Source organism: Trichosurus vulpecula, chromosome 7, assembly GCF_011100635.1.
Source record: "Trichosurus vulpecula isolate mTriVul1 chromosome 7, mTriVul1.pri, whole genome shotgun sequence".
NCBI lineage: Eukaryota > Metazoa > Chordata > Mammalia > Diprotodontia > Phalangeridae > Trichosurus > Trichosurus vulpecula.
Window position 1 is genome coordinate 28,621,954 of NC_050579.1, and position 20,055 is coordinate 28,642,008.

Consider the following 20,055-nt stretch of genomic DNA (forward strand, 5'->3'; position numbering starts at 1 on the left):
TGAGAAATTATGGTAAACTGAAGGCACTTAAAAGATCATAGAACTAGAGGTGCTAATAAGTGGCACTGTCAGGATTTGAACTGAGATCTCATACTCTTCCCATGAAGCCAGCATGTTTTTCAATTCCTTACCAAACCGTAAAGGATGAAGCCTTTGATGACATGTCCCTGTGTAAAGGATGGGCACCACGGTGAGATGACTGATAACATTTCTTAGATGTTGACAATGAGACAGTTTTACGGAGTGAATACATTACTGGAAACTGGAATCAGCAAGATTTGGGTTTGAATCCTGCCACCGACCCTTACTGGCTGTGTTACAAATTGCTTCACCCTCCAGAGCCTCAGTTTCATCATGTCTAAAATGATGATGATTATAATAATAGCACCTACCTCACAGGATTATGAGAGTCAAATGAGATAATGTATGAGAAGTACTTTGCAAACTTTAGAGCACTTTACAAATATTATTATTGATTGAGGCAAGGGGTACTATTGGCCGGAGTAGCTGATGATCCACTGACCCCCCACTGAGGATAAGTGATTGAGTCACGGAGTTCAAAGATGGTTTGACTGGGTCAGGCCACTGTAGTGGCAAGCCTGGGATGTAGTCCAAGGATGAGATGGGAAAACATAACCACAACTAGCAAATTCAATGGGGTAGGGAGATTATCTAAGTATGTACATGGTTGAGGGAGGCTAGAAACACAGTCTATGTACTTTCTACACCAAAGTGCCTCTTCCTGGGCATCACTTCCCTATGGGTGATGCCTCCCATTAAAATGTAAGCCGCAAGAACCCTTAGGGGTCATTTTGTGTGACCCCTCATTTTTTAAAAGAGGAAGCCGAACTTAATAGTTTTTTTCATTCATTCAAAGGAAACGGGTTAGAGCAAAGAAGACAACCATGGCCCAGCTACTGAAACTACTGCTGAGGGAGAGTGTCTTAGAGGTTCCTGATAATACCAACAAGGATCCGAATAGGATGAAGTGAACTTTAGAGGAGACGGAGTGAGTGATGGAGGCAGAGAGAGAGTTGGCAAGTGACATTGGGAATGCCAAAAATAGACCACTGACTCTTCTTGCCCCTGTGTGTCAGGGGTGGTGGTGAGACTACCAAGAGATACAGTGTCTTCTGGTATAGCTAGATTCCATTGAACACCAGTAATGGAAGGAATGAGAGATCTTGGCTGAAGAAGTGATTGTTTACAGCACTTCCAACTGTAAATCAGTGAGCCTATGAACCCTGGGGGGAAGGACAGGTAGTTTGGCACTGGGGTGGAAGAAGGAGGAGGGGAGAGAATCTGGCACCCAACCAGGTCAGCACTCGGGGGCAAAGCCCTAGGGATCTCATGCTATTTTCAACTTTGGCAGGCAGATGTACAAGAGGAATCCAGAGCTAAGCAAAGAGAGATCATCAGTGGACTTGGGTCCCTCTGTTGGAAGAGTCTGCTGATTTTACACAGCCCTGCCCAGGGAAACCCTCAGCCACCTGAGATAACTTCTGGGTGACAATAATAAGTAAATTTGAAGCTATTTTGTGTGTTAATAAACTCATTCACAAAGGTTGTTAGAATGTGACAGTGGGTACCAAATGTTCCATGGCATGTTGAGCATAGAGAGTTTAAGGATTTCGGGAAAACAAGGAAATTACAGATATTTTAAAAATTTAATAAATATGAATGAATAGAGAAGAGTTCAACTGCATCATTATTTGTAGTTTCCAGATAGTTAATAGGTGGCTGAAATGGTAAAGATGGGCTTCTGGAAACAAAAATTTTTCCATGAACTATCATTTGTTGGTCAATGAGCCAGCCCTGGGTCATACATCCATCCAGCACTGGCTGTGGAGAGAAACAAAGGAAGTTGTAGATGCTGTTCAGACAGGGCTTGTATTACAGAAGGTTTGTGAGGAAGAAGCTTTTCAACTGTTCTGATGAGTGGGACAGCCTTACAGCCAGCTGAGGCCTCAGGCAGTCCTTAGGTGTGAGAAGGTGCCTCCTCGTGGTACTGATTAGAATAGGCTCCTCAGTCTAGACTGTGACTGGGAGCTGTCATTTGAGAGATGAGGAAACTGTGGCCTTGGGAGGGAGTCACCAGCTCGTGCCTGAGACGTTTCTGAGGCTGGCAAAGGTGTCCCTAGCAAAGGCCGGTCTGAAGGGAAGGCCTAGCACGTACTACATAAGGGTTCAAAACAAACTGAACAAATGGAGAAGTAAATTTACTGGAATAAACATAATATTAAAAATGTAAGTCAAGGAAATTTACCAACTCTTGATTTGGCTAAGGGTGCCTGAACACTCTGTGAAGCAAGTGTCATTCGTATATCATATCAGTTCCTTGGTTTATAAATTGTGGAAGAGCAAGATGCTATATAGCAAATTCAGTATAATGTAGCAGAGCTATGCCTTTATGTCTTGTTCTGAAAGCAAAACTAGTATATAAAAATGTGAATTTTTAAAAATCGAGACTTCAGGAGGTAATTCTAAATGTTACAAAAGTCTTCACTTTATTAGACAATGGAGTAGAACAGTAGAATAACTTTAAAACATTAAATTCCTTTCATTCGTTTTAAAAATTAACTTACAAAAATACAATTTACGTAGAATTTCTTAGGAGCAATGTATTCAACTATGTAGGATCCATTCTTTTCCAAAATGAATGTCCTTATGAAACAGCTCCAGGAGTCCATCCAACTACATGTCACAGTCTAGACTACTGGCATTCTCCATATCCCTTTGGAACATTTTGAAGTGATTGCAGCTCTCCTTTACAAGGTTCTTTGGTAGCTGGGACTCGTACTATATAATGAAGAACCCTTGGAGGACCCCCCGCCATGAAGATGGGAGTTCCTTTTCTTCTTGGACTCTGCTCACTAGACTCTGTGACAGTGACAACCACCCTCGGTGAGCACTCCTCTCCCTGATTTATGCCTCAGGATGAGGAGGATGTTGAATAAAATTATCTTTCATTTCATCTTGAACTGGGCCCAACATGAAATAGCACAAGTAGTTTGGGCCATTTGGGAAACTGCCAATTGCTTTTGATGAATCCAAGTTCTTGAAACGAAAACCCATTTTTTAAAAACACCATTATTCTTCTGATGGTTCCACATGGCTACAAAGCAGAGACCAACACAGTCACTGAAGAATTAAAGTTGAAGGTCACCCAAAAACGGATAGGGATAGAGAGAGCATGATGAGGGTGAGTGGCCCGCAGCATTACTATGCGTGAAGATATTCAGGGAAGAAACTGCATAAAAGATATCATCAAGGCAGTGTTTTCTGGAAAAGGACATGGGCTCGTTGTGTGTCTAGTGTGAGGAGTAACTGATGGACAGCCTGAGTGCTCCACCGACATCCAGGCAGAATCAAGAAATCTAGAAGGAAGCCCTCTTGGGTAGCCTGGCTGTCTTTCAGAAGACAGGTTATGGATAGGTTTTCCAAACTAATGAGATCGCTAACACATAAAAAGGTACTTATTAGTACTGAAATTTAAAGGTTTCCACATACCACTAGATTGTTTTAGTCATAAGGAACTTGGACTTCAGTCTATAAGACCAGCCCAATCTGGGACTACAAGTAGAATCAAATAATCAGCATTATAACATAATTTCAGCCTAGAAACCACTCTTACTAATCAGTCAACCAATCAACGTGCATTAAGCACCTATTATGTACTAGGCAGTGTGCTAAGTGCTAATTTGCTACCACCAAATATTAGCACTTCATTCTGGAGTCTTTAATTTTTTAAGGGTACTGTATGCTACATAAAATATTATATAAATAATTTTATTGAAGTTCATAATTTAAATCATTTTTAACCTGCTATCCTTTGTGAGCAAAAAGGAAGATGGCCAAGATATTAAGGGGACTTGAAAACATGTCATGAGGAGGACAAGGAACTGCTGATGCTATTTAGGCTAAAGGAAAGAAGACTTGGGGGAGACATGATAGTTTACTTCAGATATCTGAAGGGCTTCCATGTTTCCATCTAGTTTTATTCTGTGATGTTCTGCATTGGGGTGTCAAACTCAGATAACCGCACATAAGATCTCTGCCAACCACATAGTGACTTGGAAAACCAAATATTGTTACTTATAATCTATTGTATTTTCATTTATTTTGTTGAATACTTCCCAAATTGCATCTTCCCCAATTACTGTGGGGAGAACAAAGAACAGGCCACATATTTGACATCTCTGTTCTGGAGCACAGAGCTAAGGCAAAGGAACAGAAGCTGCAGATTTCAGCTCACTAGAGGGAAGATCGGGTCAACAAAAAGAACTGTCCAAAAACCAGCAACTCCTTGTTATGGCTGAGATCATTATCATCACTATTTATCAGTGGCATATTAGAGGAGATCCATATATTAGGTAAAAAAAATTGAGATAAATGACCCTAAGATGCATTCAAAATCCAAGACTCTATTATTCTTATTAAAATGAGAATACTGTTGATCCACTGTCAGCAAGTCATGCTTTTAGAATTGTTTTCTAGTATCTGCAATGAGCTCGTGCTAAAAACAATTTCATTTTGTGATTGCTTAGGATTAAAAAATACAGCTAGAAACCCATGGCCCAACAGAGCCACTCAGGGCCTTCTTAGCATCGTGTTGCATGTAATCCACTAACCTAAGGGCTCACAGACATTTTAAAGAACTAAAGCTAATCCGTGCTCCTTAGGACTGAGAATTGCCCACATTTCAAACATTCTTGCCAACTTTTGGACAAGGGTCATAGATTATGCCCAAATATTGACACTTTGAAGTGGGAATAAAGAAGAGATGGGATCCCTTAGAATGTTTAGAATGGAGTGAGACATCTGGGAAGAAACACTGTACCAGGAGGCAGAAGATCTGGGTTCTGGTTGTTTCCATGACATCGAGGGTAAGTAATTTGACTTCCCTGTGTTCTTAGTTGCCTAGCTATAAAATGTATTATAATATCTTATCTTCTTAAGGGCAAGGGGACAGGATGCTCTCTGAGCCTCCTGTGATTTCTTTACCCCTGCACCACTTCTGTCTTTTCTGTCTTCCCAGCCTAATCAGCCTTCTGTTTTATTGGCCTGGATTACTGTCAGAAGCCTGGCTTCCAAACCTGGCCTTCCTTTTCCACAACACTTGCTTCTTCTCTCTAAGGCCAAGTGTGGGATTGGGAAGATGCAGATTTTCAGCCTATTCCTCAAACCCATATAACTAATTTTAGAAAATATCCAAAGTTGATGACCAAATTAGAATTTTTCACTTCTTGAAATCTTTTTTAAAATTCATCTAACCTATGACTTTTCCCCCATTATACATGGATTTAAACATTAATGAATCTTCAAGCAAGAGGGTTTTTATAATTCCTCAAACTAATTTGGAAATGAAAACTTGAATTTTAATAAGCTCCGTTAATGTATGTGATGATAGGTTAAACGTTAAATTTAGAGGTAACTCTCCGCAACTTCTTAACCAACTATTTTCCCTACTTCTTTTCAGTGATCCTTTGATATGGAAGAAAGAACAAACGACAGAAGTCAATCAAATCTCTAAAGTAATTTCTAATTGTAAAATCCTATGATTCAGGGGTTTCCTCCCCTGCTCATTGACCCTGTTGAGGTTTCCTCAGACAGGCATCTCTGTAATTTCTCACATAGGAACCCAGGAGAGAAAACCCAGCTGGTGACAAATTAGAGATTCAGTTCAGAGTCAGCAGCTACCTAAATAGACCATGACCTACAGGAGGGTAGGGATGAGAGCAGAGGAACCAAACTACCTCAGCCTCCCTTTTCCTTCTCAATTTTAACCACCGGGGAAACAGAGCAAAACCTGCTTAAGAATCAGGGCAGAATGAATATTAAGCTTTTCAACCTCTTTGTTTCTCTGAGATTTTTTTTTTTTTGCTTTTTCTTCCTTTGAACCTTTTGCCCCCTGAATTTCTTCTTGGGGAGAGTTTTCTCTGACCCTTTAGGAATGAATGCCTCACTCCACACGCATTCTTTCCTAGAAAACACCTGCATCTCACTACACAGTTGCTGTTCCACATGCCAGGTTAGAATCCTGAAGTAGAACTCAGCTCTGTTGGCATTGGACCTCCTCACAGCTGCCGGTCAGGGGCATTAGGGTTTGGCTTCCGAAGAAACTCATTTTAACTGAGCTTGGGATTTCCCAGTTGCAGATTTTCTTCAGCAGATGTGCAATATGCATACGGTTCGTGGCCACATTTCCTTGGAAATACCACTATGGCAATTAAAGGTCTGCTACATCTCCTATAAGCTGTTAATCCCATTAACCCATTTTAGGGGATGATTCCAATTATTCCTGCAGTCTCCTTGCTATAACCCTTCCCTTCAACTGTCTCTACCCCACCAGAAACTGGGACTCCACTCCCTGATCCTCATCATAAACAAATGCTCCTTGGAGTCCTCAATAATTTTTAAGGGGGTCCTCAGACCAAAAAGTTTAAGAACCACTGTCATAAGGATATTGTCGAAAGGGAACATATATATGTGTATAAAAATAGTCCCAGCAGCCTTATTTGTAATAGGAAACAACTGCAAAGGCAGAAAAAACTTGTGGTATGTGAATGGAATTGATTGCACCTAAGAAATGATAAATATAAATAGTTCAAAGAAACATGAGAAAAATGAGTCGGTCCTGGGAATCACTTTGTCGTCTGTCCAACCATAATTGCAAAAAAGAGCAACAAAATAAACATACAAAAAAAAAATCCAAAGGGAACATGGAAGTAAATAGACCGTTAACATGTTTTGTGTTTTTAAATTGCTAATAATGGAATAATCACGGAGAAGCATCTTCGTGAAGTGGATGAGGGCTGGTGAGATATCAGGCAGGAAGACCTGAATTCAAATCCTACCTCTGACACTACTGGCCGTGTACACATCTCTTTAATTGTCCACTTTCCTAGAAGACAAATGGATTCCCCCATCTGGCAAGTCACAAGCTCTCAGTTCATGCTTCAGGCTAAGGTGCAGGGAAGGCACTTGTCTGGGTTGATGGAGGGAATTTTCCCCCCAGTCCCTGGCCTCCGTTCCTAAGGAAGCTTACAGTTTAATGTGAGTTCAATCCTGGTTTCTCAGCGGTTTTGCTGTTGCTGTTCATGGTTACAAAGTTCAGGGGCATCCTCAGGGCGCTCGCCTCACCACTGGGCTTGGGGCCCGCCATGCTGACAATGTACGCCCTGGCCCATTTTGACAGGGAGGGGAACTGACGCCCATCCCGGAGCTCAAGGTTTCCCGGGACTTCGGGTAGACGTTTCCAAGGCGTCGGTGTTCCCGGGCAGCCGGGAAGGACCAGACCCTACGCTCTAACCGCCCCGCGAGGCCCCGACAAGCTTTGCGCTCCTCAGACCAGTATCAGCAGGGCAGGAAGAGACGCCTCGTTGCCATGGGGATTAGCCCGTCCCTACGTCAACGGCGACGGGACCTAGGGGGCGGAGCCAGAGGGGATTGGCAGCCGCGGGCTGTGGGGCGGGGCGAGGGGCGATGAGCAGCTCCACTGCCCAATGGCGATGGCGTGTGGGCTGCTCGAGGCCAATGGCGAGAGGCCGCCCAGGAGAAGTAGAGAGGCGGGCGCGGGGGTGGGGGGGGCGGTGCTGGAGGTTTCTAGAAGGGGTAGGTTTTTTTCTCGTCTCGTCTCGCGGGTCCATGCGGAGCTAGCGTTGGGGCCGCTTGAGCTGAGCACGTCCCGAGCCATTTCCCTTGCGCCCGCCTCCTCTTCGTCCTCCGCCGCCGCCGCTCCGCAGTCATGTCGGCCGTGAAGGCGCTGAACCCCAAAGCCGAGGTGGCCCGGGCCCAGGCGGCGCTGGCCGTGAACATCAGCGCGGCCCGGGGGCTGCAGGACGTGCTGAGGACCAACCTGGGGCCCAAGGGCACCATGAAGATGTGAGGCCCCGGGGACGGGGGCGCGCGGCCGAGTGGGGGTGGGGGAGGGGAAGGGGGACCCGTGGGAGGGGGCCTGTGCGGGAGGGGCCTCGGTGGCCACCGTCCGCCGGGCCCAGCATCCGGTCCGAGCCTTCCGGTTCTCCCGGGCTCACGTGGTTGTGGCCGGGAGGGCGACACCCGGCCCTTGTCCTGGCCAAGCCTCGTGGGGGGAGGAAGGTGGGGTACGCGCCGTGCTGTGCGGCCGGGGCCCTGGAGACTCCGCGGCCACCTCCGAACCCCAGGACCCGTGTGCGGGTGCGAACGTGGAGGCGGGCACGCCCGGGACCGCCCTGGGGGGAGGGGTCTCACGCGTGGGTCACGTTCCTCTTCCCCACCAGGCTTGTTTCCGGGGCAGGAGACATCAAGCTCACCAAGGATGGCAACGTGCTGCTGCACGAGATGGTGAGAAGCGCCCCCCCCCACGCTCCCTGGTCTGGGGTTCAAGGCCTTGTGGGTCCCCGCATAACAGGGGCGAGGGTTAACGTTAGGTGGGCCTACTATGTGCTGGGCACAGGCTAAACACTGATCTACACAACAACCTGGGAAGGCCCCGCCTGTTCTCCCTTTGTTGCAGTCTGGAAAATTGAGGCTAGCAGGTTAAGTGACTTGCCCAGGGTCACCCCACTAATAAGTGTGGCTGGAGGCCAGATTCAAACTCGGGGCCTCCTGACTTAGCACTCTATCCACTGTAGCCACTTATTTTTATCATCGTTAACTGACTTAGAGGTTATAATTTTAAAAATCAAGCCCAAATTGTGAAAGATTCTTCAATAAGGGAAATCCACTTTCTAAGGACATAATGGTTGTTGGCTGAAATTCCATTTCATATAATTTTATAATAACAGAAAAATTTAAGCGACTCCCCTGAAAGTTGATTGTAACAGGATATGACTTGTTTCTTTTTAAATTGATGTCATACACAACTCGTAGCAGGGACCCTGTAATCCTGGGTAACAATCATATGTGGATGTGGACTTACTTGCTTTTGAGATTAATTAGTCCCACTTCATTTTGTCTGGGAGGGGACACTCCTTCAAAGCTTTTCATGTAGAGTGGTTTTGAGCAATTTGTTTTTTGTAGAAATTGTTGACAAGTTAGTTACTTATGGTAAAGAAAGAATCTCTTCCATCTCAAATTTCAACTGTATGACTTTCATTTCCTATTTTTAGCAAATTCAACACCCAACAGCCTCCTTGATAGCAAAAGTAGCTACAGCCCAAGATGACATTACTGGTGACGGCACCACTTCAAATGTTCTCATCATTGGGGAGCTGCTGAAGCAAGCTGATCTCTACATCTCTGAAGTACACATGACTGTCACATTCCTGTGGTATTTTTTTCTGAATAGGAAATGTTTTATTTGTCCACTCTAGGCAGGTTTAAGGAGCTAATAGGGGTTGGTCCCTTGTGCAAAATAAGTTATTTTTATCTAACTTTTTAAATATGGTCTAATGAAAGGTGTATGAGGGTTATATTTAACTGGATTCTAAGAAGAAAAGAATCAGCAAAATAGGCAAGGGATTGGGGCTTTTGTATAACCCTAAATGCTTCTATTGAGGTCAACGAAAATCTCTTTTACGTTCAACCAATTTAGTAAGAAAGGTAAGAGGAGGAAATAAGCTATTAGAGAAATTAGAGGTGGTCGTCTAAGTGGTTTTTTATTCTTTGTTAATATGTAAATGGAATTTCAGATAACTTAAGGAAGATATGCCTAATGAAAGTACCAGCAAGATTGGGAGGGGGTGTCCCTTATTCCTCACTATTTGCACAGAGAACACCCAAGCGTGCTTTGTAGTTCACTTGGCTTATAGTCTGTGCTAGAATAACACCTGTCCTTTTCCTCTGCGTTGGAAGGACTTTCTATCCTTTTACATGTATTCAGAAGGGCAGCACATTTCTGAGTTTGGGTGGTAACTAATGGGCCCCATCCCATACAAAAATGGTATAGGCTTTGCTGTGACAGTAGAGCCAGACTTAATTAGTGATGAGGCTAATGGGTGGCTTTATGAATGTTTGTTACCAGGGTCTGCACCCTCGAATCATAACGGAAGGGTTTGAAGCTGCCAAGAACAAGGCCCTTGAAGTCTTGGATCAAATCAAAATAAGCAAAGAAATAGATAGAGAAATACTCATTGATGTGGCCCGAACATCCCTGCGCACCAAAGTCAATGCTGATCTGGCCGATGTGCTGACAGAGGTAGGTGTTGGACAGAGTCTAGGCGAGCCAGGCCAATGTGCAGAAGAAGAAAACCAACATTCCTGCTCTCGTTTCAGCTCCTAAATGATCCCATTTGAGCCACACAGAACCCATGGGAAGGGAGCAGAGCAGAAGTCAGTATCCCCACTTTGTGAAAAAAGAATATTGAAAACCAGAAAGGGCCTTTGGGGCCAGTGCTCTTACAGTGCTACACCATTGCTGTCAGAGTTAAAACAAATTCTTGTGATGGTTCAGTAAAACTGAAAAACAATGCAAAGTATTCCTTTGTTCCTCCTACCAGTGTCCTATATGCCAATCTGTGTGTGGCATTAGAGTTGTGTTCCACATATAGGTTTAAACCTTTCCTTATCTTGTTACTGCATTTGGATCTTGGAAATGTATACAAATACAGAGATTTGTGTTGCAGTTTGATTTGACCTGTGTGTCTAAGTGAAAAATTGGTCTGTCAGCTTACGGACTTTGGTTTGAAATAAGAGAGGTGGTGATTGTGGGCCTGTCATAATACTGGGTCTGTGGTGGAAGCTATGAAATGGTTATTTTACAATAGGAGTTGAGAATTTTCATTAGTTTGATTGCTCTCTTGAGGCCATAGTGGGGGTGGGGGGCTAGATGTGTCTTTGGTGGGTAAGAGTTGATTTTAATGGCCTTTAAGAAAAGGAAAAAAATTGGGCATGGGCTAAAGTGTAGGTAATAGCCTTGTTTTCTCTTTGTGTTCTCTTGCAGGCTGTGGTAGATTCAGTTTTGGCCATCAGAAAACCAGGTGAACCTGTTGATCTTTTCATGGTAGAGATCATGGAGATGAAGCATAAATCAGATACTGATACAACGTAGGTAGTTAAAAGTTGTTGGTAATGTTGACTCTGAAATTTTATTGTCTTAAGATTTTTAAAATGTTAGTTTTATATGCTGGTCATCCACAGTAATTTAACTCTTGAATTTTAGACTAGTTTGAAAATTAAAGCAATTATGTAGGGAAACTTTCCGAACAAATGGTCCATGAGGTATCTTTTTACTTCTCTTTTTGTGATATATTTGGATGAGTAATGAAGATAATGCATTTTGCATAGATGAATCCTGTGTATCACACGCTATGCAAGTTTTGCTAAGGCTGTGTTGGTGGTTGGCATGATTCTGCAGGAAGTAAGTAAATCTGTGTTACATGCAGAGCCCACCACCCAGCATTGCTAAGCTAATGTTTAAAAAAAAAAAAAGCATGCCATACATGGTAAGGGGGTCCAATCCTTCACTTGTTGTTTGTTTTTTAAAAGTAGGTGGATAGGATCTGCCCCCATTTTGGGGGGGTGGGGATGAGTGAACAGGTCCACAAGGACAAGTTTGTTCCGGAGCTTAAAAAGAAGAAATTAGTAACTTTATTCATTTATTTATTTGTTTGTTTGTTTGTTTTTGGAGGGAGAAAAGGCTGGGCAATGGGGATTAAGTGACTTGCCCAAGGTCACACAGCTAGTAAGTGTGATAAGTGTCTGAGGCCGGATTTGAACTCACCTCCCTATTCTATTTTTTAAAGGCTTGTGAAAGAAGTTATTAAAGTTGGCCCGCTTGAATTTTCTCTTTTAGATTTAATGCTTGATAGGCAGTTTTTCAGATTAACTCTAACATACTAATATAAGGAAATGCTTATTTTAATAGATTGATCAGAGGACTGGTTTTGGACCATGGTGCCCGACATCCTGATATGAAGAAAAGAGTAGAAGATGCTTACATCCTTACCTGCAATGTATCATTAGAATATGAAAAAACGTAAGTGTAGGTTCCCTTCATAAATGGGTCACAGTTAATTACAGCTAAGAGTCCTGTCTGGTGGCTCTTTATAAATTTGTGGCCCTATGAATTCGAATTTTGGGGAACTGCCCATGTGAATTTGGCTTTTTTCTTGGCTTTTAAAATAATTTATTTGTTTCTTTAGAGAAGTGAATTCTGGATTCTTTTACAAAAGTGCGGAGGAAAGAGAGAAGCTGGTAAAAGCAGAAAGAAAATTCATTGAAGATAGAGTAAAGAAAATAGTAGAACTGAAAAGAAAAGTGTGTGGTGATTCAGACAAAGGATTTATTGTTATTAATCAAAAGGTGAGAATGAAATTTTGTGCCATGTTGGTCAGGTCTCGTTACCTAAATAGTCCAATCCATTTTAAGGTTTGGTGGTTTTTTTTTTTTCAATCTTTACAGGGAATTGACCCATTTTCTTTAGATGCTCTCGCAAAAGAAGGTATAGTGGCCCTCCGCAGAGCAAAGAGAAGAAATATGGAGAGGTAAGTTTTGGCAGCTGAGCTGAGCAATCTGAATTTACTTTTACTGTCTGTAATGGGGACTTTACACAGCCAGTTCTCACTTAGCAGGCGTGGTGGTCCATTATGCAGCCCTTCCCCTCCCCTCTTGGGGCTCTATGTAATCCTGTATCTGGAGGTTTGTAGGGTCTGGGGGCCAGACATAGGACCTCTGGCTGCACTCTGTCAATTTACGGAAAGCAAGAACTGTTTGTATTTGTAGGTATTTCTTTATCTTTGTTGGCAGGAGGGCGTAATTGGATGGGAATTGGGCTTGGGAGTGAAAGGATTGCAAGGAGTCATTCTAACACTACTCTCACTGGCTCACTGGACTATAGGAACTCTTGTACAAACCTCCATTTGGCCGCCTTCAAGGCTGGGTAATGAAAAACTGAAGTCCTAACACAGTGAAAACTTCTTCAAAATTAAATAGGCTCATGAATTGTGCAGTGTTGGCTTGTGGGAGGTAAGAGTTTCTTGCCATGGAATTTAAAAAGCAAATTTTCCTTATTCAGGTTGACTCTTGCATGTGGTGGGATGGCTATGAATTCTCTAGATGACTTGAATTCTGATTGTTTGGGACATGCAGGGCTTGTCTATGAATACACACTGGTAAGTGTATCTCTTCATGTAAGTTTTTTTACTTACTAATATTTTTTAACTCTTGATTATCTCTGTTTTTATTTTGCATTTGAAATTCGATGAAACCTCCTGCTGTGTAGACCTGTAATCACATTGAGAAAATAATCTACTAGTGTGGATCAGTCAGTTCACCTGTATTTCGGTGCCTTGCTGTGCTCCCTGGCCAGTGCACTGTGGAACCCGGTCACATCTCAGGTTGAGGCTGGATACCAGCTGTTAAGCTATTTTTTTTAAAAAGTCCACACAGAATAAACATTTGGTTCAATAAGGATATGAGGTATCCTTTGAACTAAAAATGTTTATTTCTGGTATTTGCAGGTGTGTGTTACAACAGCACGTGGCATAAATTACGTGTGTGGCTCTGGGATATCTGCAGAAGTGATAGAGGCTTCATTGTGGGAAGGAGAAGAGGCCAGGCCACTGCCTCCCTCTGTGTAGTATTCCTACTTGCCATACCATGCTGCATTGGGCCAATGCTGTTAGTTTGGAAAATTCACTATCTTTCTTCCAAATGGCAACTGACAGCAAGTTGGAAATCCAGCTTGGTCTGGGCCATTGCCACCACTGCGTCATATCCCTTACTCTGAAACTTTAATTGCTGCTTGCATATGTTCTGAAAGGAAGATCAGATAACATAATATACAATCTTAGTGTTTTTTATCATTAATACAATACGGGCAGTGTCACAACATGAGTGAGTGCTGAACTGACGTTAGATTCATGGCATCCTCTCCCTGACTTTACCATCAACTCATATACTGTGTCCTATTTTGAAAATAATAAAGCCTTTGCCAGCAGGAAGCAGTTTCAGAAGGCAAGACCTTTGTTCCCTACCCCAAAAGAATTTGGGTCCCATTTCTTTGAGGGGTGAATGATGGGACCCTGATAAAAGGCCCCATTCCCACACAGCCCAGATCCATAGTGTTAACTTGAAGACTCTGGCCCACCTTAATTACCTTATTTGAAACTCCTTAATCCTCTTATCCAGGCCCTTTTCTCTCTTACCTCCTGACCACTATTTGTGGCTATTGGTCACTCTTAGATCCCATCCAGATCTTTCCACAGTCTTTCTGTATAAAAATATCAGTCCCATCCTCATGAAATGCCCAGATTCTTTAAGCATCTGGTGTCAAAAATTGTATTGATGTTATAAATACTGAAGACTCTCTAGGAATCTCACCCAACCCAATGGTGTCTTAATAAACTCACTACTTGGACTGAAAAAAGAAAGTAATACTAGTCATGCCTTAGAACTGTTTAGGTGCTGCCCAGTGTTTCTGGTGTTTTCACATACGTTACATATTTTAGGGGGAAGAAAAGTTCACCTTTATTGAGAAATGCGGCAACCCTCGATCTGTCACTTTGTTGATCAAAGGACCAAATAAGCACACGATTACACAGATCAAGGATGCAGTGCGGGATGGTCTGCGAGCCGTTAAGAACGCTATTGAAGATGGTAAGCTTCGGCTTCCTGCATGACAGAATGGCTTAAGTTCAACCACTGGCAAGTCTTTGCCTGCCTATTGCTTCGATTTCCCAGTGGATCCTTCCCCCACTCAGAATGTTCTCTTTTATAACCGAATGAAAAGGGGAAGAAAGGTAATCCAACAATAGCCATAGATCCACAAAGGCCTGGGGGGTAGGACGGTGGGGAATAGGTTCTCATGTTCCTTCTTTGGGCCACATTTAATTAGGATTACAGGACTCCAGATTCATTTTTGTCATTTCTTTTTCCATTGTTGTAATTGTGTTTTTCTGGTTCTGCTTACTCCACTTGACATCAGTTCACACATGTTCTCATGCCTGCCCATAGTCTTCATGTTCTGTTATGGTATTCGTGTACTGTGCTACACTTGGTTTGCCATTCACCAAGCTGATGGACATCTCTTGGTTTTTGGTTCTCACCTGATAGATGGGTTGGTATTTGTTAAACTCGTTTAACCTTTTAAGTGCATGGATGAATACTGTGTTCTCTTTGTCAGTAGTCAACACAGCCAGACACCATGCAAAAGCACATTCTTCTCCTTTGAAATGGTCTTAATGGGATGCTAAGGGTTGTTGGCATGCCATTACTAAAGGGGAATCACAGACATCCGCCCTGACTTGGTAATGATGGTGTGAAAAGTGAGCCAAGACCATGGAGCGTTCGGCTCCATCAGCCGCTCTTCTGAAAGCTGGTAGTTTGACCACAGAAAAGGTGGCAAAATTTCATCCAGGGGGAGGGCGTGTCCCCCACAATTTATGGGGGTGTTGGAGGTGATTGGTGCCTGCCCTGCCCTTGGGAACAACAGCATGTGCTCTGGCACATGAGCTGCCTTGCTGTGGAGATGTGGACGTTTATTATAAATATATTCTCCCTTCGCAGGCTGTGTGGTTCCTGGTGCTGGCGCAGTGGAAGTAGCCGTAGCTGAAGCTCTCATTAAACATAAGCCCAATGTCAAGGGAAGGGCCCGTCTTGGAGTCCAAGCTTTTGCTGATGCACTGCTCATTATTCCCAAGGTATGTGGAAATTCAATCCCTGGGTAGCTTGTGACGATATTTAGAAATCATGTCCGTACGCTATAAATATTCCCAGATTGGGTATTACGTACATGGATCACCGTAAAGTGCCTGCAGATGTACTTTTGTTACCTGATGGCAAGGGTCCTCAGGAGCTCCTCTTTCCTAGGACAAACCCTGCTTTTAGACAACAGGTGATTAAGTCACAAATTGGTGGCATAATTAAAAGTAAAGCATTTGTGTCCAAGTGTGAGCCAAGTGAAAACGCTTGTTAGGCCTGGGCAGGAAGGCTGTGTCACAGTGCAGAGCTGTGGGAGCACGGCCTCCCTCTGAAGTAGGATTCCCTTTGGCTGCCTGCAGCCAGGCTCTTACTGGAGGCTCTGCCCGAATGGGCTCTTTCCACTCCTCAGGTGACTCTCCTAGCTACAAAAAATTCTTAGGGTGTTTGTGGCAAATCGTGGTGTTGTTTTGTTTTTTGTTGGTTTTTTTTTTGTTTTTTTTTTTTTGTTTGTTTGTTTTTGCTTGGACCTGTGGGTCCCACTGGTACAGATGGCTTTCAGTGAGAAAGTGTTCTCCCTGTGCAGATGGATGATTGGGGGCAGGGGTGGGGGGGGATATCAATCAGGACTTGAACTCCAAGATTAGGGATTCTTGGCTCCAAGGTTGGCTCTTCATTAGACCTTATGGAGGAGACATTTTTTGGTACCATTTCCTCACCTGTAAAATGGGTGATGTTAGGTGACCTGAAATAATAACTATCCTTCATACATTGCTTTCAGGTTGGCAGAGCAACTTTAAAAATATTTTATTCTCATGACCACCTTGGGAGGTAGTGACTTGCTGAGGGTCACATCTAATGTCTGAGGTAGGATTTAAATTCAGGTCTACCTCCAGGTCCAGTCTCTCTACTGTGCCCCTTAATTGTCTGGAGATCTTCTCCAGCTTGAGATGTGGGATCTCCTATATGTATCCTGCCTTGCTTCAGAACAAATGACTCAAAATGTTACTTCCATTCTTGTTTGCCAGTGGGACCTTTAGGTTAAATGTGTTTATTTTGTTTTTGAAGGTTCTTGCTCAGAACTCTGGTTTTGACCTTCAGGAAACACTAGTTAAGATACAGGCTGAACATTCAGAATCAGGACAACTTGTTGGTGTTGATTTAAAGACAGGTAAGAGAACCGTGCCCATGTAGGACAGTCTTTTTCGTTGGCTTCTCCAAGTAGCTCAAGTGCTGCTGGGACCGGCCAGTGCCCACAAGTAGCAAAGTTGGGAGTCATGAGGCCCTTCTCCAAACAATGCTTTAAAAAGGATAAAAGAGGATTACAAAGGAAACCAGTTAATTCTATTGAAATCTCCCTGTCAAAAAATGATTTACAAAGCAAGTACATGACCACCACCTCAAGAATGAATTTTGGGTGCCTGAGTAAATATTCTTGAGACCCAAATTGCACTGGGTGTATTCCGGAGCACCTTCAGCTGGGAGAAGGGCATTTGTAGTGCCAGGGCCCTCCCAGGGAAGGCAGCTGCCAAGACGGTCATCTGGTCTTCTTTGCAGGTGAGCCGGTTATTGCGGCCGAAGCTGGCATCTGGGATAACTATTGTGTCAAGAAGCAGCTGCTTCACTCATGGTAAGGGTTTATTAAGAGCCCATGGGGGGGGGAGGGGGGCGGGAAGGTATTTAAAGAAAAAAAAAATGTAGCCTTTCTGTGATTCTTCTCCAAGTAATACTGTTTGTGAGAAGACCTGATGTTCAGATTTAAAGTGAAGGTACCAGAAAAGACGGCAGGAATGAGGACAGACACTGTTGTGTCCTTAATGTAAGGACTCCGGGGTCCCAAGAAATAAACACGAATCTCACTTGATACGTAATGCCTTAAATCTCCTTTCAGCACTGTAATTGCCACCAACATCCTCCTGGTTGATGAGATCATGCGAGCTGGAATGTCGTCTCTGAAAGGTTGATGTGAAGGTTTCCATTGCGATGAGCTGAATCATGAAGGCCCTACACAAAGAACCACAAAGTATGTCTGGCGGCGGAGTTTTCCTTCCCAGCCGCCAAAGGATTTTCCAAAGAATAATTGTTTTTCTTACTGTTGCAGTGAAACTGGTCTCTAAAACGGAAATGATTGGCCCCTGTTCTTCAAATGTAAGGTCCTGAAATTGATTCCAGTATTTATTTTTTTTTTTAATTGCACTGAGACCTATAATTAAAGCTGCAGTCCTTTTCACCCAATCGATGATCGTCCTGCCTGGCTTCGTGTCTCTTGTAGTAGCTGGCGTGCAGCTTAGCCCCTGCTTGTTTCTTCGTTGTGTTCCGTAGAGTAGTGCTTGATTTTCCAGAGTCTGTGACTTACCTGGTGGCTTCATTCCGTCTAAATCTAGACACAAAGAGGGCAGGAAGGTTCCACAAAATTCCGATGAATTCTACCTTCTGTGACCTCTTCTCTGTTCTAGTGCAAGCCCTGAGGCATAAAAGCTTTTGTTGAAAGTAAATTGTTCGTATTTTCTCTTTCCAAGACTTTCCTGTGTTGAGAGAAGAGTTGGTGGATATGTAGAATGCACTTAGAAAAGTAATGCTGTGTATTAGTCAAACTATAGTCTTTCTAATAACTTATATACACATTGACTTGCACCCATTCCTTATCAGCTTTTAAATTAAGACCTTTTTATTTAGGTTTTTTGACAAAAATCCAAATGCCTTAGAATGTGGTCTTACAAAAGTGTATTTTGTCCTGTGGTGGGTTGGGTTTTGGGTTGTTGGCGGGGGGGTACCCTTCTAATTGTTGGATGTAAAATAGAACTCATTCCTGGGTGTGTATAAAATGTATTAACTGATTTTTTTTAATTCTTGATACCTTGTTTTTATATCATTTTCATTTTATATTCTACCTTCCTTTCTTCCCCAGCCATCCGTTCTTTGAAACCAAGAATAAAAAAGACAAAGAAACAGTAGCGTAAAACCAGCTAACACGTCACTTGTCTAGCTAGGCAGTGTTCTGCCCACATGGCCACATTTCTAGATGGCAGAGTGTATTGGGGGGGCAGGGTCTGCAGCGGGAGGGACGTGAGGAAGGGCCAGCACTGACAGCTTGGGCTGCACTCCCGTCTCATTCACCACCTTTGCACAGAAGGAGAAGGTGAATTTTCACTCTGTTGCTTAGCGAGCATTAATGGCTCATCTGTTACATGAAGGGCACTGCTAGATGCTGGATACTAAAGGAAAAAGCCCCTCCTTCATGTCATATGGCAAGGTCAAAAATGAGATTGCCTGCCCCGTAGGAGCTTGCTTTGGCCTTTGGGGTGATCAAATGAGAATATAAAGCTTTAATTTAGTACAGTGCCTGGCACACAGGCATTTGATAGATGCTCTGTGACCTTGGGCAAGTCACTTAGCTTCTATGACTTGGTAAAATGAAATGGGGCATAGAGATGTCGAGTTTGTTTATAGTCTAAGAAAACTTAGGTTGCCCCTCTCACACACACACTTCTGCTGTGCTCTGATGCCAAGGAAAACAAACCCCTCTCCAGGTGGCAACCCTTCAGATTCTGGAAGGTGGCTTTCGTGGCTCCCCAAGGTTACCGGCCAGTTCCATCTAAATGCTGGTTGTGGTCCTTCCTTAAAAGAGAAGGAAGATAATTGAGAAGAACAGTCTGGGGATTGGGAGAAGGGCACTGACCCCCCTCAACTGGCCTCAAATAAGTTTCTCAGTAAAGGGTCTTGTGTGGATTGGCTGGGGTCCCCCAGGAATCTCCATCATCAACTGTTGGAAAACAAACAGCAGAAAGAGCCTTTTAGCCATGTTAACAGCACTTTGCTAGTTATAATGCAAACTTTCTCCGAAACACTGCAGGAGGATAAAGTAATATAATGAATTTAAACAGTAAACTCAGTGACTTCAGATTCCATTAATCTGAAAAAACTTGCGTGTGCGTCCCAATCCTGGCATTCTGCTGTTGTGGCTGCATTCAGGGTCCAGTAGAGAGCACTTCTGTGCTAGCCTTATTTAGGATGTGTTGAGCCAGCCTTCCCTGGGGGCCTGGGATTCTCCTTGAGGACCCTTGTCTGGGCTCCACTACTGGCCCTGTGGGTCTATCCCTGCTGGGATATCGACGTGTTGAGGCTGGAAATACGGCATGGTTTGGGGATGAGGGAGAGGTGGCCATCCCCTGTGATGGGGCAGACGCAGGTGGAGACAGAGCCCTAGAGCTGCCGGATGACTGCCATCTGGAGCACGTGATGAGCAGCAGTCTTGTTTTCCCTGCCCAAGCCCATAGGGATAAAAAAAGCTTGAGCAAGGCCTGAGGCTGCCCTTCTCTGGCCACTAGATAGACTCCAGCTTTTTACCAAAGACAGATGGGGCTGAGCCCAGCCTCGGGCATTTCCTCTGTACCAAGGCACCACTGGGAATAACGATAAACAGTGACCCTTTCTCCTTTGAGCTTGGGGTCTTCAGCCCCTGCTTAGAGATGCTGACTCCAGTGTAAGCCTCTG

At 43.7% G+C, this 20,055-nt stretch overlaps 1 protein-coding gene and 2 non-coding genes across 3 annotated transcripts; all 3 read left to right on the top strand.

The window, feature by feature from the left end:
* Window positions 1–7,563: 7,563 nt before the first annotated feature.
* Window positions 7,564–18,056, top strand: CCT6A (chaperonin containing TCP1 subunit 6A). The gene is made up of 14 exons (XM_036766825.1): window positions 7,564–7,884; window positions 8,262–8,325; window positions 9,093–9,227; window positions 9,947–10,120; window positions 10,865–10,968; window positions 11,789–11,899; window positions 12,066–12,225; window positions 12,325–12,407; window positions 12,938–13,034; window positions 14,373–14,520; window positions 15,430–15,563; window positions 16,630–16,732; window positions 17,119–17,191; window positions 17,453–18,056. Exons 1-14 carry the CDS (start codon window positions 7,748–7,750, stop codon window positions 17,523–17,525), a joined length of 1,596 nt encoding a protein of 531 aa, XP_036622720.1. The 5' UTR covers window positions 7,564–7,747; the 3' UTR covers window positions 17,526–18,056.
* Window positions 9,687–9,820, top strand: LOC118858860. The gene has a single exon (XR_005010983.1). It is a non-coding gene; the product is annotated as a small nucleolar RNA SNORA22 (small nucleolar RNA).
* Window positions 15,016–15,155, top strand: LOC118858858. The gene has a single exon (XR_005010981.1). It is a non-coding gene; the product is annotated as a small nucleolar RNA SNORA15 (small nucleolar RNA).
* Window positions 18,057–20,055: the final 1,999 nt, after the last annotated feature.